The 19,313-nt window shown below is 36.1% G+C and overlaps 1 protein-coding gene across 1 annotated transcript; it reads right to left on the bottom strand.

Annotated features, from left to right (window-relative positions):
• Window positions 1–119: 119 nt before the first annotated feature.
• ccdc24 (coiled-coil domain containing 24) lies at window positions 120–19,305 on the bottom strand. The gene is made up of 11 exons (XM_083541808.1): window positions 18,874–19,305; window positions 18,639–18,712; window positions 18,290–18,479; window positions 17,249–17,406; window positions 9,370–9,495; window positions 8,749–8,853; window positions 6,723–6,777; window positions 2,597–2,654; window positions 992–1,091; window positions 384–874; window positions 120–307 (listed from the first exon to the last, which is right to left on the bottom strand). Exons 3-10 carry the CDS (start codon window positions 18,440–18,442, stop codon window positions 427–429), a joined length of 1,203 nt encoding a protein of 400 aa, XP_083397934.1. The 5' UTR covers window positions 18,443–18,479; window positions 18,639–18,712; window positions 18,874–19,305; the 3' UTR covers window positions 120–307; window positions 384–426.
• Window positions 19,306–19,313: the final 8 nt, after the last annotated feature.

Genomic DNA, 19,313 nt, shown 5'->3' with positions numbered 1-19,313 from the left:
CTTTTTATGAAATAACAGCTGTTTACAGTTACATTTACGGCTTTGAATACAGCAACGCTTGGTCACTAGGCTGCAGACTTAGGATACCATCAGCCTAAAAATCTATCGGGAGAAAAAAATTGCACAAATGTATTTCTTTTTTCAATACATAAATACATTAAACTTTTTCAATGTATTGAGTTTGCATGTATGGAATGTGTGAACATGTTCTGTCTATCATAAAACCTCTACATCATAGTTTATCATGTAAATAGTATATCTATCTGGCTTCCAGATAATACATTGTGATCTTAGTCCAGATAATACACTGTGATCTTAGTCCAGATAATGCACTGTGATCTTAGTCCAGATAATGCACTGTGATCTTAGTCCAGATAATGCACTGTGATCCCAGAAAATATTGAGTTCAGTAGCACTGAGGAGGTTTTATGTGTGATGAAGTACAAGGTGTCTGCCCATCCGTTGCCCCCTGCTGCTGCCTCTCTGCCCTGCAGGTGGGACTGGTATCAGCGGTGTTAGGACAGCTTCAGCTCCGATATCGCCAAGTCTACAAGTTGCTGATCCTACATACGCAATTTCTGACTCGCTTGAAGAACTCTGTAGAGTGGTTGAACATGCAGAGCTCATTTGTGCCACTGGTTGGATACGGTAGTTCTCCAAATCCGGTTTGTGAAGCTGTGGAAGATCCATGGTTGACCGTGAAAGCTGTGTAGCCTTAAGCGGAATTCTGTGCCTGGTTTGGCCCAGGGAAGCAGCTCTGTTCTTATATGAAGCTGGAGGAGGCATTGGTTGAAGAAAATCTGTTCGAGGTGAGATGGGTGAGACCGGCTGCTTTTTCTCTGAATCATTTGCCAAAGCAGTCATTTTCATTTCCCTGAAAAATGATGCAGTATTATGGAAATATTTTCAGTATCTAACAGAGCGAAATAACATACAGTGGTTTTATAGTAAAAAATATAAAAATGATTGAATGGAGAAAACAAAATCAAACCTGCGGGAAATCTGGGCGACAGCAGACTTTAGATTTGTGCCTGTGGATTCCTTCATCAAATTCAAGTCTTGCTGGATAAGACGCCGTTCCCTTTTCAGCTCTGGGAAGAAATAGGGATCAGGAAAATTGGCATTAAAGACTTTCACCCCACAAACATGTTCCTTCCATTCTATGAATTAAAATATCGATTCATTGTCACTGCGTCAAAGTGCTGAGGCAGGACACACTGACTGATCTCACAGTTTAAGCATTTAAAAATTCTAATCAAGTATATATTTCTTTGTGCTCTGCATACCACTGATCCTTTTAGAGAGTGAAAGAACATTAAAGTTGGATATAAATTCATCACAAAACCACTAGATGGTAGTGAAACCCAATTCAGCGGCTCCTGCTTGCGTGTCTGAAAATAGATAACATGATAGTTTAAAATGTTCCTTGAAGTTATTTAAAATCCTTTATTTCTATTACCTTCTTGACTTGTCTTGAATGTCCATATTTTGAATTCAGACACATTCATTTAGCAATGTATTTTAAAGTATTTGTCTCAAAGCATTTACAGAGATAAAGAATTATAAAAGATGATTATAAAAAGTATACGTTTGTTCATTATGAGCGAGTCAGGCGCAACTGTGGCAAGGCAAAAAACTCCCTGAGATGGCATGAGGAAGAAACCTTGAGAGGAACCAGACTTGAAAGGGAACCCGTCCTCATCTGGGTGGTGCTAAATGTCCATTTAATAATTAATTAGGTCCTACAAAGAACCTTTATAGTCTCCCACATTTCTAAATCGATATTATCAACATGCTCAAGTAAATTATCGCATACCTCCTTTTTTGATTCCTAAACGCCTCAGGTCATTTTTCCATTGCTACATAATTGCAAAAACACAACGTTCGCAAATTCATTTGGTTCATCAAGAGACCTTTTTTGGTGACATTCCGATTTTTTTTACGAAATTAATCATACACACATTCTGTTTAATATATTAAAGCTGTTTTCCAGAAAAACTGGTCTCCTTTTTTTCTCGTCTCCTTTTATTCTTTCATTTACTTTAAAGTGCTCTTGCTCATGCTGCTTCGGCTGTTTATTCCAGCTGAGTATTCTGTTACCTACATTATTAAATCTGCCTTAACCCTGATACAGTCACCTTTGAAACATTTCCAAACATTTTTTGATAATTGGCTGATGAACAAGACTTTGCAGTTGTAAATGAAGTCTTTATTTTCATCTTCCCTTTTTTTTTAAGGAGGAAAAAAAAGTATACATTATTCTAAGTTAAACAATGAACAAAGAAAGAAAAAATTATATACTTTGCTGATCATTTAGTTCAGCTAAAAATATCATTTTTTCTTTCTTCGTTCATTTTCAGTAATTGAAATAACTTTTCAGTAAAACTCAGTAATTGAGCACAAATAATACCTGAAAGCAACTGAGACTATCTAAATTATACATCAGTTGCTAAAAGGTAGCTGTGAGCACAAATCCCAGCCTCGAAAATGCTGAGTCAGTGAGTCCCATATACTTACCATAACTAATATGAAATGGATACTGAATAAATAAAAAAAACCCAGTGAATACAGTCAAAATATAGGGCTGCCTACTAACCTATTAGAGTGGGTTCATGGAAGCTGCTCGGCTTCATATATATCAACTCCACACTCTCCTGAAACACACACAAACAAGGTTTCATGTAAGGTTTAAGCTCCACTGCGAATATATGATAAATGATGAAACAGCACACCAAAGCAAAATTAAATGTTAGAGTAATGCTGTACCCCACAACTTCTTAGTCATGTTTTTTTGGTTAAGTGACTAGACACCTATTACATCCCTGCTTGGAAAGCCACAGCTGTCACAAGATATGCTCTCGCATTAGTGCATGTGGTATCCAGCAGCTGGCGGTGAAGGAGCACTGTGAGACCCATCAAAACCTCTTTATGTGCTCTGAGCTTATTGCTCTGACATGAATTAAACAGCTAAATATTCTAGCGGGGCGGACACAGCTGTTTGTGTTAAGTGTGTGCTAGTTGTCCCTCCACAGTTCGGCTGAAGCAGATGGCCCTGTCGGCATGCCCAGTGTGGAGAAAAGCCATCTGAAACGAACCCTCAAGAGGAAAATATATAATAACTGTGCAGTTTTTTTGGAATAGGGGTCTCTCACTGGGTGTTGCTTTGAATTTGAAGTCATACATGTAAATACTTTCCAAACAGCTCAGTAATAGTGAGTGTACCTTCTTAAAACTTGTTATTTTATTATAATTCATATACTATAAATCATAGTATAGAGAGGATGGAGAAGCAGAGTGCTATGTTGGTAGTACAGTATGAATGTAGGGAAGGGGAATGTGTGGTTTTCCCATCTGATTGGGTTAAGAAGTGCCACATCTGGAACTGTGTTCACTGTTGTGCCAACATAAAGTAAAGGAAGTGTGTGTTTATATAAGAGAGATAGATAGAGAGAGAGAGAGAGAGAGAGAGAGAGAGAGAGAGAGAGAGAGAGAGAGAGAGAGAGAGAGAGAGAGAGAGAGGGAGAGAGGTAAGATTTAAGGTTAAAAAAATTTTGTTATTTGTTGTTAACCATATAGATTCATGCATAATGGTAAAAAATGTCCATGAGATAAGTTAGTTCCTGTTATCACATTATAGCAATAATCAATTTTCCCCATCAGTCTTCTCTCTCTCTCTCTCTCTCTCTCTCTCTCTCTCTCTCTCTCTCTCTCTCTCTCTCTCTCTCTCGACATTAACAATGCACATTTAACAATGGACATTGTCTTAAAGCAGCTTTACACGGATAAAGCGGTTATAAAGTCATAGAAAGGAATGCAGAAGTTTAGTGCCTATAAGTTTGTTCCTTATAATTGTATGTTTATCCCTAATGAGTGAGCATGTGGTGACTGTGGCAAGAAAAAACTCCCTGAGATGGCATGAGGAAGAAACCTTTTGAGGAACAAAACTCAAAGAGGAAACCCATCCTCATCTGGGTGGCACCAAATGTCCATTTATTACAGTTTAATCATTGTTGAGTTTTTCAGTGATGGGCACTTAAATGCAAAACTGTTCATGCTACCTGTGTTCTGAGCCGTTTTTGCAGACTTTTGGTATTAATTACAGTCCAGATCATTACTCAAAGTTCTTGAGATGATAAATAAGCTTTAACTTTTAAACAACTGTGTGATTTCCTTTGTTATAGCCAACAACAATTTAAAAATACAATCTGAACCACTGTTATAGAAAAAAAAATATTATTCAGGATTTCAGAACTCAAATGGGAAGAAAGATTTTAATTATTATTATTATTTATTATTATTCTTTTAACCTTTCTAGTTTTCTAGAAGCTCCTGGGTCTGTGAGCCTTGCCAGGTTGGTGTTGTTGTATTTGGAACTTATGATCTATTGTTCTAACCACTAGTTACCACTGGTTATAATTACCACTACCCCTTTGTATCAGACCACTAAATTTTTAAGCAAGTTAAAATACTGGAACATATGACTTACAGGTGGGTCCTGTTAGACTGATCTACTCTACTCTTTTAGTCTTCGGTTTCCATGTGTAGACTGTGCTTGTTGTTAAAAAAGGACAAGACAGCATGATGTTCAGAAAGCCTTCTATGGGATTAAAGCTAGACATTTTGAAGCTGAGAAAATGGGTGAAAATCAATCAGAGTCATTGAGCAAAGTCAATACAACAATTTGAAATATCCTGAAAGAGAAAAAAAAAAAACACTGGTGTATTGAGCAACAGACATTAAGTGAGTTGGCCAAGGAGAACAACAGTTGATGACAGAAACATTGTGAGAGCTTTGACAAAAAACAAAAAAGCTTTGATGATAGTTAGTGACACAGCAAACAACCTCCACAGGGCAGAAGTGAAGTGAATCCACTGGATTCAAAGTGGATTTAAAGCAAACTTTTAGAGGCAACATCAAAGAAACACAAAAAATACAAAGGATCTGCTCATGATGCAAAATATACAAGTTCATCTATGTAACTCATGGTGGATGAATGAATGAATTCACAAAAATGTACAGAAATGAATCATCCAGATTAATCAGAAGGAATTTAATTATGCAGACGGTAATCCAAAACACACCTCCAATTCAACTAAGGATTTGGTCGTGGGGAATTGTGGAAGGTTTTAAACCGGACAAGCCAATCATCAGACCTTAACCCAATTGTCTAGCATTTACCTTCTGAAGAGAGACCCCTCATGCACACACACATAACAAGCAACAGTTTGGTGGTGTCTTTGAGTCACGGGGTGGGTGCAGTTATTGCTAGAAAGGAATATGAAGCCAAATTTTAAGTGTTACTTACTTTGATTACATTTAAGATCTGTTCCTATTCTTTTGCTTGAAGATTTTGATAGGCTGATGCAAAAAGTTCTGTTTTATGTGGTTTCACACATCTACACATACCAAAAAAATCACAATCAAAATAGAAATCTTAAACTCTCTTCATTCATCATTCAATCATTCAATCATCATTCAATCCCAAATGCTTTCAGGATACAAGTAAAGCAAAAAAATAAAATAAAATAAAATAAAAAGAACCTAATTTGCAGTTCCAATAGTTTTGGAGAGAACTGTTTCTTACACTGTTATGAAGATTATTTTATGTGTTAGCCCACACAGTTTAAACTAGCAAAATGTTCTTGATCTTGTTTAATAAATGGATGATGGCCAAGGATTAAAAGTACAGTGCCTCACTGGATAGCCTCAAATAAATATACAAGTACAGTTTTATAAAGGATTGGAATATTATTCCTATTTTGTATTTAGTGATTTTTTCCCAAAATTCTCGCTGTGGTCATATAACCTATATTGTTAATAAGTAATATAGTGGCCATTTTAGTACCAAATAGTATCAGCATTTTATTTTGTTACAGCATTCTTCCATTGTGTGTAGCGGTGTTGTTGAACTTGGCCTAACGCATAAGTGCGTCATCGTCATAAAACTGAAAGCCTACAATAAATTTGTGAATTATATATCTAATGGGCTATATGAAAGATAAATAATAAAGACAACATCTTATGGGACATCATACAGTACTACAAGGCTTTCAAATAACATCTATCGAACTCTAGGGCTAAAACTTTACTATCCAGAGTCAGCATTTCTGTTTATTACAGCTTGGGAAAATAGAATTTCTCTTCATCTAAAGCTTGGGTGCTCTGGTCGAACTCATTGGTAGAACTGTGTATCATCAGCAGAGATGTGAAATAAACCAGATTATATTCATGAATTATCTATCCAAAGAATCTAGAGCAAACATTATAGGACAACATACTGCATTTTAGGCTTGTTCATGCTCAAAAACTGTCAAGGGTCTGTCAAGTTAGATCTAAACCTGGCAATCCTGACCATCAAGCCTGTCCATTACACTTCTAATAGTAGGTAGTATATAGTATGATGTTGCATTCTTAAGTAGAGTGAAGCAAATCTGGCAGTTCTGAAACTAGCATGAGCTTATGTTAAACTAATACAACAACCTCCTGTAGTCAGGGTTGATATGACAGAGTGATGACCTTTACCCAGGCATCCACACTAATAAAGCATTGTGTCTTCAACTCACAATTTTCAACACAAAAATTCTTAAAACTGAAATTAAAGCTCCAGCTCCAACTCCCCATGGCCAAGCATTGCTTTATTTTTTACATTTTTCAGCAAAATGTATGTAAAAACAAAAATCAATGCGTGTGATTAATAGATAGACAACAAAGCAGAATCGTACCTGCAGCATGTGTAAATCATTTTTCAGCGCTTCATATTCCTCGATAAGAACCGATCTGTCAAGCAAGCAATCAGATAACACAAACATCACATTTTATGAAAAAAAGCTTGACTATATAGGGATACAAATGATCACTTAATAATAGAGCGGCAGAAACATGATTTCAGGATTAGCATACAGTATTTTGGGGTCATTGAGTTTGCCCCAACATTCCTCTTATGATTCCTCTTATTGCAATGTTTATGTCCAGTTCAGACAATTTGCACATATGGCAAAGGCAAAAAAACTAAAGATTCAATCTTTTTTAAAGGCAGGAAAGGGGTGAAAGAAAGGGGCTAGTCTTTCCCTGTTACATAAACATTGAACACTCTTAATTGCGTTCCCCTTTTTTAGGGCTCAGGAATCTTACATATGCCTGGGTCTGCTATTCATTTGCTCACAAAGGGGGTTTCTGTTCTGGTGGACTGAGCTGGCCCACTTCCTCTCCACTCTCCACTACTCAACCGTCTGCCAAAAAGAGCCCAGGATATTATTTACAAAAGTTAAACAGTTCTTTTTGTTGATAACAATTCATGCTTCTTAATAAAATGCTGATAAAGGATAATTATGACTTTACAAGAGTTCAGAGCCAGTAAATGTCTTACAAACATCTGATGTCTTACAAACATCAGGCCATGTACTGTAGAAGTTATGCAGACGGTTTGGAGTCTAGACAGGGAGTGTCACTTTAAGGGGTAACAGTGGAGAGTGAGAAACGGAGAGTGCTTAGTCTTTAAATAGCACATCTGCACATATATCTGCTCTGTGTCCACAAACAGGACTAGTGGGTAAAGAACCATCTGTGAATGAACAATCATTCTGGAACATTTACCTCACCGGTTTGACACAGAATTAAGTGGAAGGCCACACCAAGAGATTTCTGTGTTTTGTGTTAAATACAAATCTGGCTTAAGATCTTTAAAAATCACATATCATGTGATTTAATAAATGGTTAATAATTTGTATATACATTCATGGTTTCATTGTATTATTACGAAGCAGTGTATAGCATTATACAGTATCTCTACCACAAGTGTGCTGTAAGTAATTAGAAGCTCTAAGTCACTCCTATTGGCCGCTATTTACCACCGTGAGCCTGGACTTAGACAGCAAGGATGTGGTTGTAAAATGAATCCTTTTATTGTGGTGCATCACAGATTGTTCTGCTGCATGCAAGTGAATCATATATTGTATATTACAATACAGTTACAAAGAACTGTGCAACCTAGTGTCAAGCTTTGCATCCATTATTTCCACAAGTGATTTTTGCATATAAATTATGAAATAGAACGAGTAGTGATTTTTGAAAGTTAACCCTAAATAGTCAACTATATATAATAATCCATCAGCTAAATAAATACAATAAGGAATTGGAAACAGGAGCCTCAGCCTTTGAGGTAAAAACAAGTTTACCACGGCGCACACACCTTTCTTATCTACACACGTTATCCACTCCATAATCCAATTTCTTCTCATCTTTGTGATATAATAGAAAAGCTTCTGTACTTCATAGACACACTGTCTGGACTTATACATTGTTTGTAGAATTAATTCAAAACTGTGAATATTTGCTACCAAACAAGACTTGACAGCCAGAGACTGTTATAAAATCCATATATGACGTGTCCTTAACTGTTTAATCTGCTGCTATTCCTCTAACCATGAGGCAGAGATGCTTTTATTGATTTGCAATTTCCTGCAGTTCCCGTTTTCACCACTAAGTCAATACAACTACTACTACTACTACTACTACTACTACTACTACTACTACTACTACTACTAATAATAATAATAATAATAATAATAATTTAAAATTAAATAAAAAAAAAAATGCAATCCTGTTGTTAATCAAAAGGTATAAATCCCAGAGGTAATCATTGGTTCAATAGAATTTAAAAAGTATATAAGTTATCTCTGAATAAACAATTTTTACATTAATGCCTGTCTTTCAGCAACCCATTGAATTATTTCGCTCATTTCAACTCACTGTAAATGGGACACAACTTCGTTTATATGGGTGATGTTCAGTTTTTGTTGCAGCGCTTCAATTTCATCTTTGATGCTGGAGTGAGACGAGAGCCTTGAACTTGACCTGTAAAAAAAAAAATACATTAGAATTACTAAACCTAAAATATAAATCAAATATCTTAGCTGCTTCTAAAAAAATGTGATCAAACTATATGCTGTACTGAAACTCCTTTTTACATTTTTAATTTTTTTTTGGCTAAATTAAAACAAATTAACATTTCAAAGTTATTCCATTATTAAAGAACTGATTAAACTTTTACATTTATTATTAAATTTTTTTATTTTGCATCCCATATGATGTATTGATAAAATGAAATGATAAATGATGATATTAACCCCCCCCCCCCCCCCTAAACGCCCCAAACTTTGCCTGTTTTCCGACCACATTTAAATATTCGTCTGGCTTCCAATTAAAACTGTTTTAATGCATTTGCATCTGCCTGTACTCAAATATTGTGACATTATGGTCGTAATATATTTTTGGGAAATGGTCTAGATTTTTTAGATGAGATGATGAAACGACTGCAGTTCAATTGGATTGGCATTACATTACGGCATACAACGCTTGTGCAACACTGACCTGCTGGACTCAGGCCTGCTAGATGGTGTTAGACGATCAATGTTGTCTGGACTTTGCTGTCTCTCTGTGCAGAGCGCATAACTGACTACTCTGGGACTGTACCGGGACATGACTTCATCTCCACCTCTGCAACACACAGAGGACAAAGATCTTTTTACAAGAAACAGTTCAGAACAAAAGATGATCAGAATTTAATAACAATAAGATTAATAATAAATTGTATAACCGTCATTCATGTGTCAACAATGAAGTAAGATGCATTTGTGGTTGCAGAATTATACACTACTGTTGTTCATTTTAGACCAAATTATGCTTATTTGGGTCTTCAGAACATCTCCAGAAATATTAATAAAACAATGCTGGAAGATTTTACTTATTTGTTCTACATTAAAAATGTACTGAGAAATGTTCTAAACATTCCTATTCCTCATAATGACACACACAGGCTTGTCATGTAATTCAGTTATAGAGCATCTTAAATGCACAATTTATTAACATTTAAATTTGAATTAACATAAAAAGAATTTCCCCTGAAATACCTGCTGCATGTAAGCAAAAAAAAAATGTTATAAAAAAGAAATAATAATCTAAGCAAACTCGAATGTCCATCAGTAAGAAGTTAATAACTTTAATTTGGTGCCACCTAAATGAAAAATGGGTTCCTTTTTAAGTGTGATTCCTCTCAAGGTTTCCTCCTTATATCATTTCAGTGAAATTTTCATTACTACCCAATACATGCATTTCGTTGCTGTGTACCTGTACTATGCAATGACAATAAAGTTCTATCTATCTATCTATCTATCTATCTATCTATCTATCTATCTATCTATCTATCTATCTATCTATCTATCTATCTATCTATCTATCTATCTATCTATCTATCTATCTATCTATCTATCTATCTATCTATCTATCTTTTTACAGTCTCATGGCATTTTGTAATATAGTCACAAACTTTAATCTATTGATTTATGTTCATGGACATAAATTTCCCTCTTTTTTTCGTGTGACTCAGCACGACTGCCTTTTTCTGGCTTCATCTCCATAGCAACGAATCATGGTTAATGCTGACAGAAATGCCAAAGATAATCTCTTTCCCTATTTTTATCAGAAAATAAGGCAGAAAATATACGGTTAGGGTTGGGATTATACTGTAATAAATGTGTGTCTCTCTAATGAACGCAATCTCCTTAATTAACGAAAATAATATATTTATTGTGTTTTGACTGGAAGGAACCACTGAAGATGGTTTATAATAGCGAGTAGTTTCCCAAATATGAAGCAATAAAAACAAGGATACAATTTCTGCTTAAATGTTAAGTAATAGTGCTTAAAGATTTAAAAAATTATAACAAACTAGAAAAAAAAACACACAGTGTCTGTGGTATCAAGTAGCAGAAGGAAAGTCCCCAAAAATGCTTTCAAATATAATACATTACAATAAAAATCATCCCCAATGACCTGAAAAAAGAGGGAAATTTGTGTCACCATGGCTACTCGTTTTGTTGACGCTGCTTTGTGGCAGTGTCCCACTGGTATACAAATACAATTATATTAAATTCAGGGTTGTTACCGCTATAGAAGTAACATATCTTACACTAAGCAAACGTGAATTTTCTGACATAAAAAATAAGTCCATCATGTTAAGCACATTCTGCAAATCTGCAGTTTATGTATGTTTCCAAAATCATGGCCTCAGTGTGAACACTCTACCTCTTCCTTTAATCTGCTCTGTTTTTCTGAAGCTCTGTGCTGTAATCTTTTGCTCCCCATGCAGAACTGACTCACAGGCAAGAAGAAAAAGAGGATCCTTTCCATTTTTTCTTCTTGTCTGAGTTCCAGTGAGAAAGAGACAGAGAGAGGGAAAACAGAGACTAAGTCAGGGGATTTGGAACAAGGCTGCAGGAGTGCATCTTTTTATCTCTAGCCAATTCTGCTGCTTTGAAATAAACCCTGCCGGCCTAAAAGACAAGTTTGAACATGTGTGAGGCATTACAGTACCCACTGGGAATTAGATACAGAACCCACTGTATACTGAGTGTTTGTGTTTTACACTGCTTCTTAGCAAATATATGCCTATAAAGCTATTGATGACGTTTCTCGAAAAAAATTATAATGACAATTAATTTCGATACATGACGTCTACTAAATACTAGGGTTTTTTTTTCCCCAGTTACACAGACCTGTTATGATACTCTCTAAACAAATATACTTTAAAAAGTCAAGACCACTGATTTGCAACTCATTGTTGCATGAAAGTGATGAATATAGATTAGGAAAACAGCACTTATATACTATATTAGGATTATAATGGCACACGTTTTCGCATCAAACTTTTTCAGTACAGGGCTTTCGGTTCATTCAATCCTTTTAATGTGCAGAACATATCTCAAATCTGACTACTTTCAAGAACATATTTAGTGGCGGACCGCATGTTAGATTAGTCTCCGCCTCACACAAACATACAAAACAATGCCGGGGGTATGTATATATATATATATATATATATATATATATATATATATATATATATATATATATATATATATATATATATATATATATATATATATTATATGATATGCATTGTTATATATGCATATATATATATTATATGCACTTATATATATATATATATATTAAGTGCATTGTTTCTTGGCACATGAGCATAATCGATGTCTGTCTAGCGATATGTATTTTTTTTTTTGTGTTTGCTTTAAAAATTTCTCATAAAAACAGACAATTTTGATTATTAATAAAGAATGGAATTAATACATTTGTTAAATTATGTTGAAATAAGTAAAACAGTTATGTAGAAAATATCTTTATTACCCAAATGGGGTCTATACTATGGACAAAAAAATCTAGCTTCTGAGAAGATGTTCCACTTGATTGTACAGTGTGATTCTGTAGATTTGTGCTCATTTATCTACAAGTCAAGTCAGTTACTAATGTAGGGTGAGGAGGCTCGGGGTGCATTCCAATTTATCCCAAAGGTGTTCAATAGGGTTGAGGTCAAATCTGTGTAGCTGGCCACTCAACATCTTCACTTCAACCAATGAAAACCATATTTTTATGGAGCATTGGAACAGAGGCACTGTCATGCTCAAACAGACTTGGGTCTCCTAGTGCAAGTGAGGGGAAAATTTTTTGCGACCACTTTAAGCCATTTTTGCGGTAAAAGTTCCTTGAAAAACCACAGATAGCTGTAAAAGTTAAGTGTCCCAATAGTCTTCATCGTATAGTGTATTTAATACCATGGCTTTGTCATGACAATTACACATTTTGAATCACTTTTAAATCACTTTCCTCTTACAGGAGGCTGCTGACCATCAGGACCAAAAACTCACGCCACAAAAATATTTTTTCCCCACATCTGCAACCGACCTCATCAATAATATCAAAGACCCACCATCATTCCTGACCTGCATCCATTAACATTAAAGTAATGTAAATCCCACACTGTTCATTTCACATGTATTACATTAACACAATCAACAAGGGCTACTACAGTATATTGCAACCCTGCAACTTGGATTTATATATAAAAAAAAAAAATATCATTGCACTGTCTCACTTTTATTATTATTTGCACTGCCTCATTTTACATACCCTGCACAAACGGTATAGTAATAGCTTAATCTTTATTTATTTTTTCTAGTTCTTGAATAGTTTTTTATATTTTTATAGCACCAGCACACCATGCAAATTCCGTTTTACATGCAACCCAAGATACTTGACAGTAAAGATGATTCTGATGCTGATTCTGACAATAAATGGCATTATATCCACACCGGACTATTTCACCTACAATAGCTTTTGGACATCCCATTCCAAAATTGTAAATATTACAATCGAGTTCCCCCGCAAGCTGTGCATAGTGAAAATATGCTTGCGTGCAGCTGCTCGCCCATGGAAGACCATATCTCTAAACTCCCAATGCACAGTTCATCCGGTGATGCTTCATCCAGAGGTACAGTATTTACCTCTGGAAAACTCTGTTTTCAGCGATAGAATAGAAAATGGGGTGATTTGTAGATGCACTTCAGCACTGTGAGTTTGATCCAAAGCACTTACATACAGTGGACTGGGACAGATCTGACAGAATGAAAATTGCAAAGGTGGTATCCTATGACAGTGCAATGTTTACAGTCACACGATCCAGAATTCGCCCAGAGTTTGTCAATTGAGATGTATCATATGTCTGCTTCTATGCACTTCTTAGCAGTGGGTGCTGCTTAAACACTGTTCCATTTGGTTATTTTGAGACTATGTGTAAGGCACATTGGTACAAGGTCACTACACAACCTTATGAAGAAAAAAAAAAAAACTTCTGTCCAAAATATGTAGGGTTTGTGTATTATACCGAACTTGTCTTTAGTAAAGAAAGACACTGACCTTTTTTTTACATTCTGTGCCATTTATGAAAAGCTAACACATTTACATAACCATGCATATATATATATATATATATATATATATATATATATATATATATATATATATATATATATATATATATATATATATATATGTATAGTATTTTACCCTATTTTTCAAAAAGAGGACCCAAGTATGATAGCCAGCATCATCATACTCCTTACTATGTGTGCTTGTGGTGAAAGTGGAGAACAGAGGCTACATTGTGCACAGATCACAAGAATAGATTGGGGACTAGCACAGAGCTGCTCCCAGTGAGAGGATTCCTAATGCCTCATTTGTTTCCTTTAGGCTGAAAATGTTGCCTCCGTTCAAACATAAAATACTGCATGCACACAGCTTTTGCAGCCTTCCAGGCTTGCTGCATTTGCTATTCTGCTTGACTGTGGAGATTTAGGGAGCTTTGAGGGCCTACGCCGGTTGCAGTTCTCATGGCCACGTTAATGCGCTGAATCAATGGGCATTCAGTGGAAAGGGACAGGTGCAGCTCCGTTGCCTTCACCCATAACAAATCACACAAACAATGTACGGAGGCTGACCACACAAGAGGGGAGGGAAGCTGGTGAAACCCAAAGAGAAAAAGAGGGAGAAAAAATGCTGTCAGTCCACTCCTGTAAATCAGGCTCTGTTTAAAAGGTGAGTCCGTCCTCACCAAAGTGGCACTGAGTCAAAGGTTTCCTGTTCTGTGCTGGGAAAAAAAAAACACAAGCCTGGAGCAAAACCAGTGGGCAAAGATCAACACCCCATCTGAAAGCAACTGACTTACAGTGTGAGACTTAATTATACAAGCAAAGAGAGAGACGAGGCATGACGAACAAAACAAACAGGACTGAGAAACTGTGAGGACATCGTATAGCCGGCTTCTGCTAATGTCGTTTGGGGTGATTTATCTCAACACAGCTCGAAAGAGATCACAAATTTATGCTTTAAGACTCCTTGTAAACATTCGAAGTGCTCTCCTGATGAAGTGTCTCGCTGTTTGCTGTGCACCTGCTCCCAACAATAAGGTGTAGCGCACCAAACAAAGATTTAATGAACGCTTTTCCGGACGCGGATTAAACCGTGGATGGACCAAATAACAGTCGGTTGGTATTCTGCATTTAAAAAGCCTTTTAATCTACAATTAGGCTTTAGTCATGTCTGGGAAACCAGGCCTCTAATCTTAACTGTCGGTTTGTAGCTACAATGCATGCAAAGTCAAGTGATGTTTGACATCAACGTCTTAAAAAAAATAAAAAAATTCTATAGGACTAACACATAAAACTGCTATTTGGAAGGAAGTGCTTTGGCAGACATAGCATTCTTTCCACCATCGTTTCACTACTTGGACACGATCACTCGTTCTGTTCTAGTAGTACCTGTAAATAACTTCTTTCAGAAAGAGTTAAACGGTCATCCGGATGCATTGTTGCACTGAAAAGCGAGGCCACCCAAAAGCCTGCTATTTTGCCACATGGCATCCTCTATAATGCCTGTAACCAAGCAACTGATTGAAATGTTATCATAAAACGCAATAATTCAAAAAGACTTAAGTAAACAAGGAGTGAACAATGCTATAGAAATGCTTTGTGAAAACAATTAGTAGCAGCGATGCCTTCACACTTAAACACTGGGTTCAGTTTAGTCTCTGCTCCGACAAATACATGATTTAAAATGCAGCACTTGTTCTTTTAGAGCTTTTGTCCGTACTTGACAAATTGGGGTCCTGACCCTTTCCCATACCTCAGAGACCAGTGTAGTCTCAGCACATTTATCAGCACATTTATTTATGGGAAGGGAGTGAATCTAAAGGCCAAATGAAAGCTGAAAGGAGAAATGAAGGCTGGATTAGTGCAAAGATGAACGCATTCATTCACACGAAAGGCCTTACGAAATTTCGCCCGTTTCTTCCCGCTGTTATCACAAAAACCGATCTAAATTGATTCTTTGTTAAACTGCAGGATGTATTAGTTCCTGTTTCCGGAAATTTCATGCATGGCTGTTCACTGAGGCCAGACAAGAATCAGTCTGGTTAATGCAGACCAAATGGTCAAGCCAAGTCCATTTTAACCCTTTAAAAGACACACAAATAAAATGATAAAAAAAACCTTTTTAAAATTCACCCTTTGTTCAAACTAGATTAGAAGTTATGGACATCATTGCACTTTCAAGGTTCTAGTACAAGCAAACAACAGACCAATGGTATGGTTTTATTACAAATGTAATGAATTTCAATTGTAAATCTTTTAAGTAAATTTGTATGAAATTAAAAGCCAATAGTCTCCCACACCCACTAAACAGGAAGACCTTCGATAGAAACTTAATAATATATACTACGAATTGTACACAGAAGTAGAGCCATATTTATTTATTTATTTCCTTCTTTTGTTTTTATGCATTGTGTTGTGTATATACTGTATACTATATTATGCCTCTATTCTTTTATATATTTGCATTTATTTTCCTTTGCTGTTGTAACACCACTGTGGGACAAATAAAGGTATATCTTATCTTATTTTATATATTTTTTGCAAAAAAAAGGGCAATAAAAGCATTATTTACTTAGTGTGGCTTGAGTTTAGCAACTCATGGCTGCAATATTACCGTATACCTTATTAATATCACAAACAGAAACACAAAGTGCGTTATGTCCTTTAGGTCATTCTAAATTTGGAAGTCTGGTAGATAAGAAAAATTGCAAGTCTGGTTTTTATACTGATCTCCATACTGTGGTAAAAGATACGTTTATGAACACTAGAATATTAAAATTACAATAATACATTTGTGCTACCATTGGGTTAGCCACCTGTTTAACGGGAAATTACATTTCATATCAGTGTATTAAAAAAAGACATATTATGGACAAAAGGTTGTGGATACCTGACCCATCTGCTGTTATAATAACCTCGATTCTTCTCTGAGGTTGTTTCACTAAGCCGTAGAGTGTGCTTGTAGAGATTACTGCTTATTTAGCCACAAGTCAAGTCAAGTTTATTTCTATAGCACTTTTCATAATGGACATAATGGAGTCTTTCTCTCATTGTCAAGTGCTTTAGTGAAATCAGGTGCTGATGTAGGGTTAGGATGTAAAATATATATTCACAAAGCTTACATTGTGCACAGAGACATTGTGATGCTAGAACAGGTTTGGGTCTCCTAGTTTAAGTAAAGGGAAAGTTTAACAATTTGCTTTAACAATTTGCAACTCAGAACATTTGTCCATATAGTGTATCAGGATCCAAAAATCACCTTAATAAAAACAACACAGACATAGCCCCCCAACACACACACCGCCCACACACACCACCCACACACACACACACACACACACACACACACACACACACACACACACACAAGCATGCAAAGGAAAAAGGTTTTACTTTTTGGAGCATCACAGCACTTCACCTGTGCTAGTTATTGTGTATGTAATGGTCCAAAAGTTAAAATTTCTCCTCACCTGCCCAATGTGGCTGCTTGCTGTCTCAGATTGAGTAGCAGCAGCTGGAGCTCAGAACGTAGCAGCTCTTTAACAGCTGGAGGGTCAGCAAGGGGGGAATGAGGCATCTGGGATTTCCCATCATGCACCTCATGAAACATCTGCTGCCACATCTGCACCTAGAGTGAGCCAACATGGGAAAATGCAATAATCAGCGCACGCACACACAAATACCAATTCTTATATTAATAAAGACAGTTTTATAAATAATAATAATTAATTATTGTTATTACTATTATTGATATTATGAGATGGTAATGGGACATTGATCCTGCCGAGAATGGTCTCTTAGAGGTCAATGCTGTCATTATCTAGTGTACATGAGGACTAATGAGGCTCTTATCCTCGGCTAAATGCAAGCAAGAGAGAAATAAATATCGCATGATCTATTCTAGCAGGTATAACATTGTGATTTTAAATACCAGGGCTAACAGGAAGTTCCTCTAGGATTCTTAAACAAAGCCTTTAAACCATAAGTACTTGAAGACAGTACATGCTTGGATTGTGCCTCACTAGCCTGCAAAATGAATCCATGTCATGTACGTGAATGCATTCCACATATTTGAGCCATGTGTGACGGAGCACCTTTGGGAGCTTAAATTACCTTATACTGACATGCAAAGCTTCTTTTCATCACCTGGTTTTACTTCCTCCCTTTCTAGAAGTAGTTTGGAGTATTGTTTAAATGAATACGGACAGTTATGACTATTAAAGCTCCAGTATTTTGGGGGTTTTGCCTTAGAAAAAAATGGCATTCGCCACAAACCTAATGAAGTGATAAGTAGGCATGAAGCTGGCAGTCTGAGTAGACTTGTGTCTTAACCACAAATGTTATTATGACAGAAATAATGAATAGTTCCAACACAGGAAAAGTAGTATTTTGTCTGGCTTGACCCACTTCAAACCATGCCAAAACACATTTTGGCACTTTTGTGAAAGCAGGTATTTTTTTTATTTTGTATCATTATTTTTGGTGACTGTGTAAGTTACAGTTTGGCTTACCTCTGAGTAGATTTCTGTGTACATGTCGATGAGTGCATCCCCAAGTATAGCCCTTATCTCAGGAATCTCAGAGTCAGGCACACACTCCTTTATCAGGCTCCACACACACTGCTCACGCTCAACAGGTTCCATTAAACCACCTGCATCATTCATTTAACACCATTGTGGTCCCACTGTAGTATGAGCTAGTCTATAATTAAATACAGTTGTAGATGTCAGTAAATAAGCTTATTTATAGAATCAGATACAACATGAGCATGTGAAAATGTTCAAACATCTGGTTAAAACCCTTTCCAAACATTTGCAGCTAAACAATTATTATTAATTCGTGCGTTAGTTGGATTCTTACCTTGTTCTCTTGCCTCTTCCTGTATCCATGTATACATTGCGTTGCTAGGCACAAAGTCTCGCGAGATTACAGAGCTGCAAACGAGAACAGTGAAATTGCATGGGAAAGCACACATACACACACATTTTCTCACTCCAAAAGGAAAGCAAACACAAATTGTTGCATCGATGCCATGAAATAAATGCATGTTATTAATGCACTGAAGAGTTTGGCACTTTTTTGTGATTCAACTCACATAATGTTAGGGGGTATTTTTATTTGGTTGTTTTTAGTTTATAAAATATGACCATTCCCGAGTCCATCAGCAATTTGAGTCGCATTTTCTTTTGTTTTTAATTTTCTATGTATCATTAAATGAAGCTCGCACTGGTTCTCCATCCTGGTGAGTTGAGTTCCATATGCAACCATTAAAATGAATAATTCAACATGTACATCTAAAAAAATATATATATACTCATATAGGATGTATAATAATAAAATATGCACGTTATATTTAAAAATAAACGTCCGTGGAAAACGTGTCTTGCGTGCAACTGCTTCTTGGTCCAAAAATAAAAAAATAAAAAAATAGGATTTTAATGGCTAAATGATTTTTGATCTCCGCACGCATGCGCACAATAACGTGCATACTGTATATGCCGATGTAATGAATATTGAGCGGCGCACTACAGTACA

The sequence above is a fragment of the Silurus aristotelis genome, assembly GCF_946808225.1.
Source record: "Silurus aristotelis genome assembly, chromosome: 5".
In the NCBI taxonomy this organism is placed as follows: domain Eukaryota; kingdom Metazoa; phylum Chordata; class Actinopteri; order Siluriformes; family Siluridae; genus Silurus; species Silurus aristotelis.
Note: the sequence above shows the minus strand (reverse complement) of the source record. Positions and strands in the feature narration are given on the sequence as shown.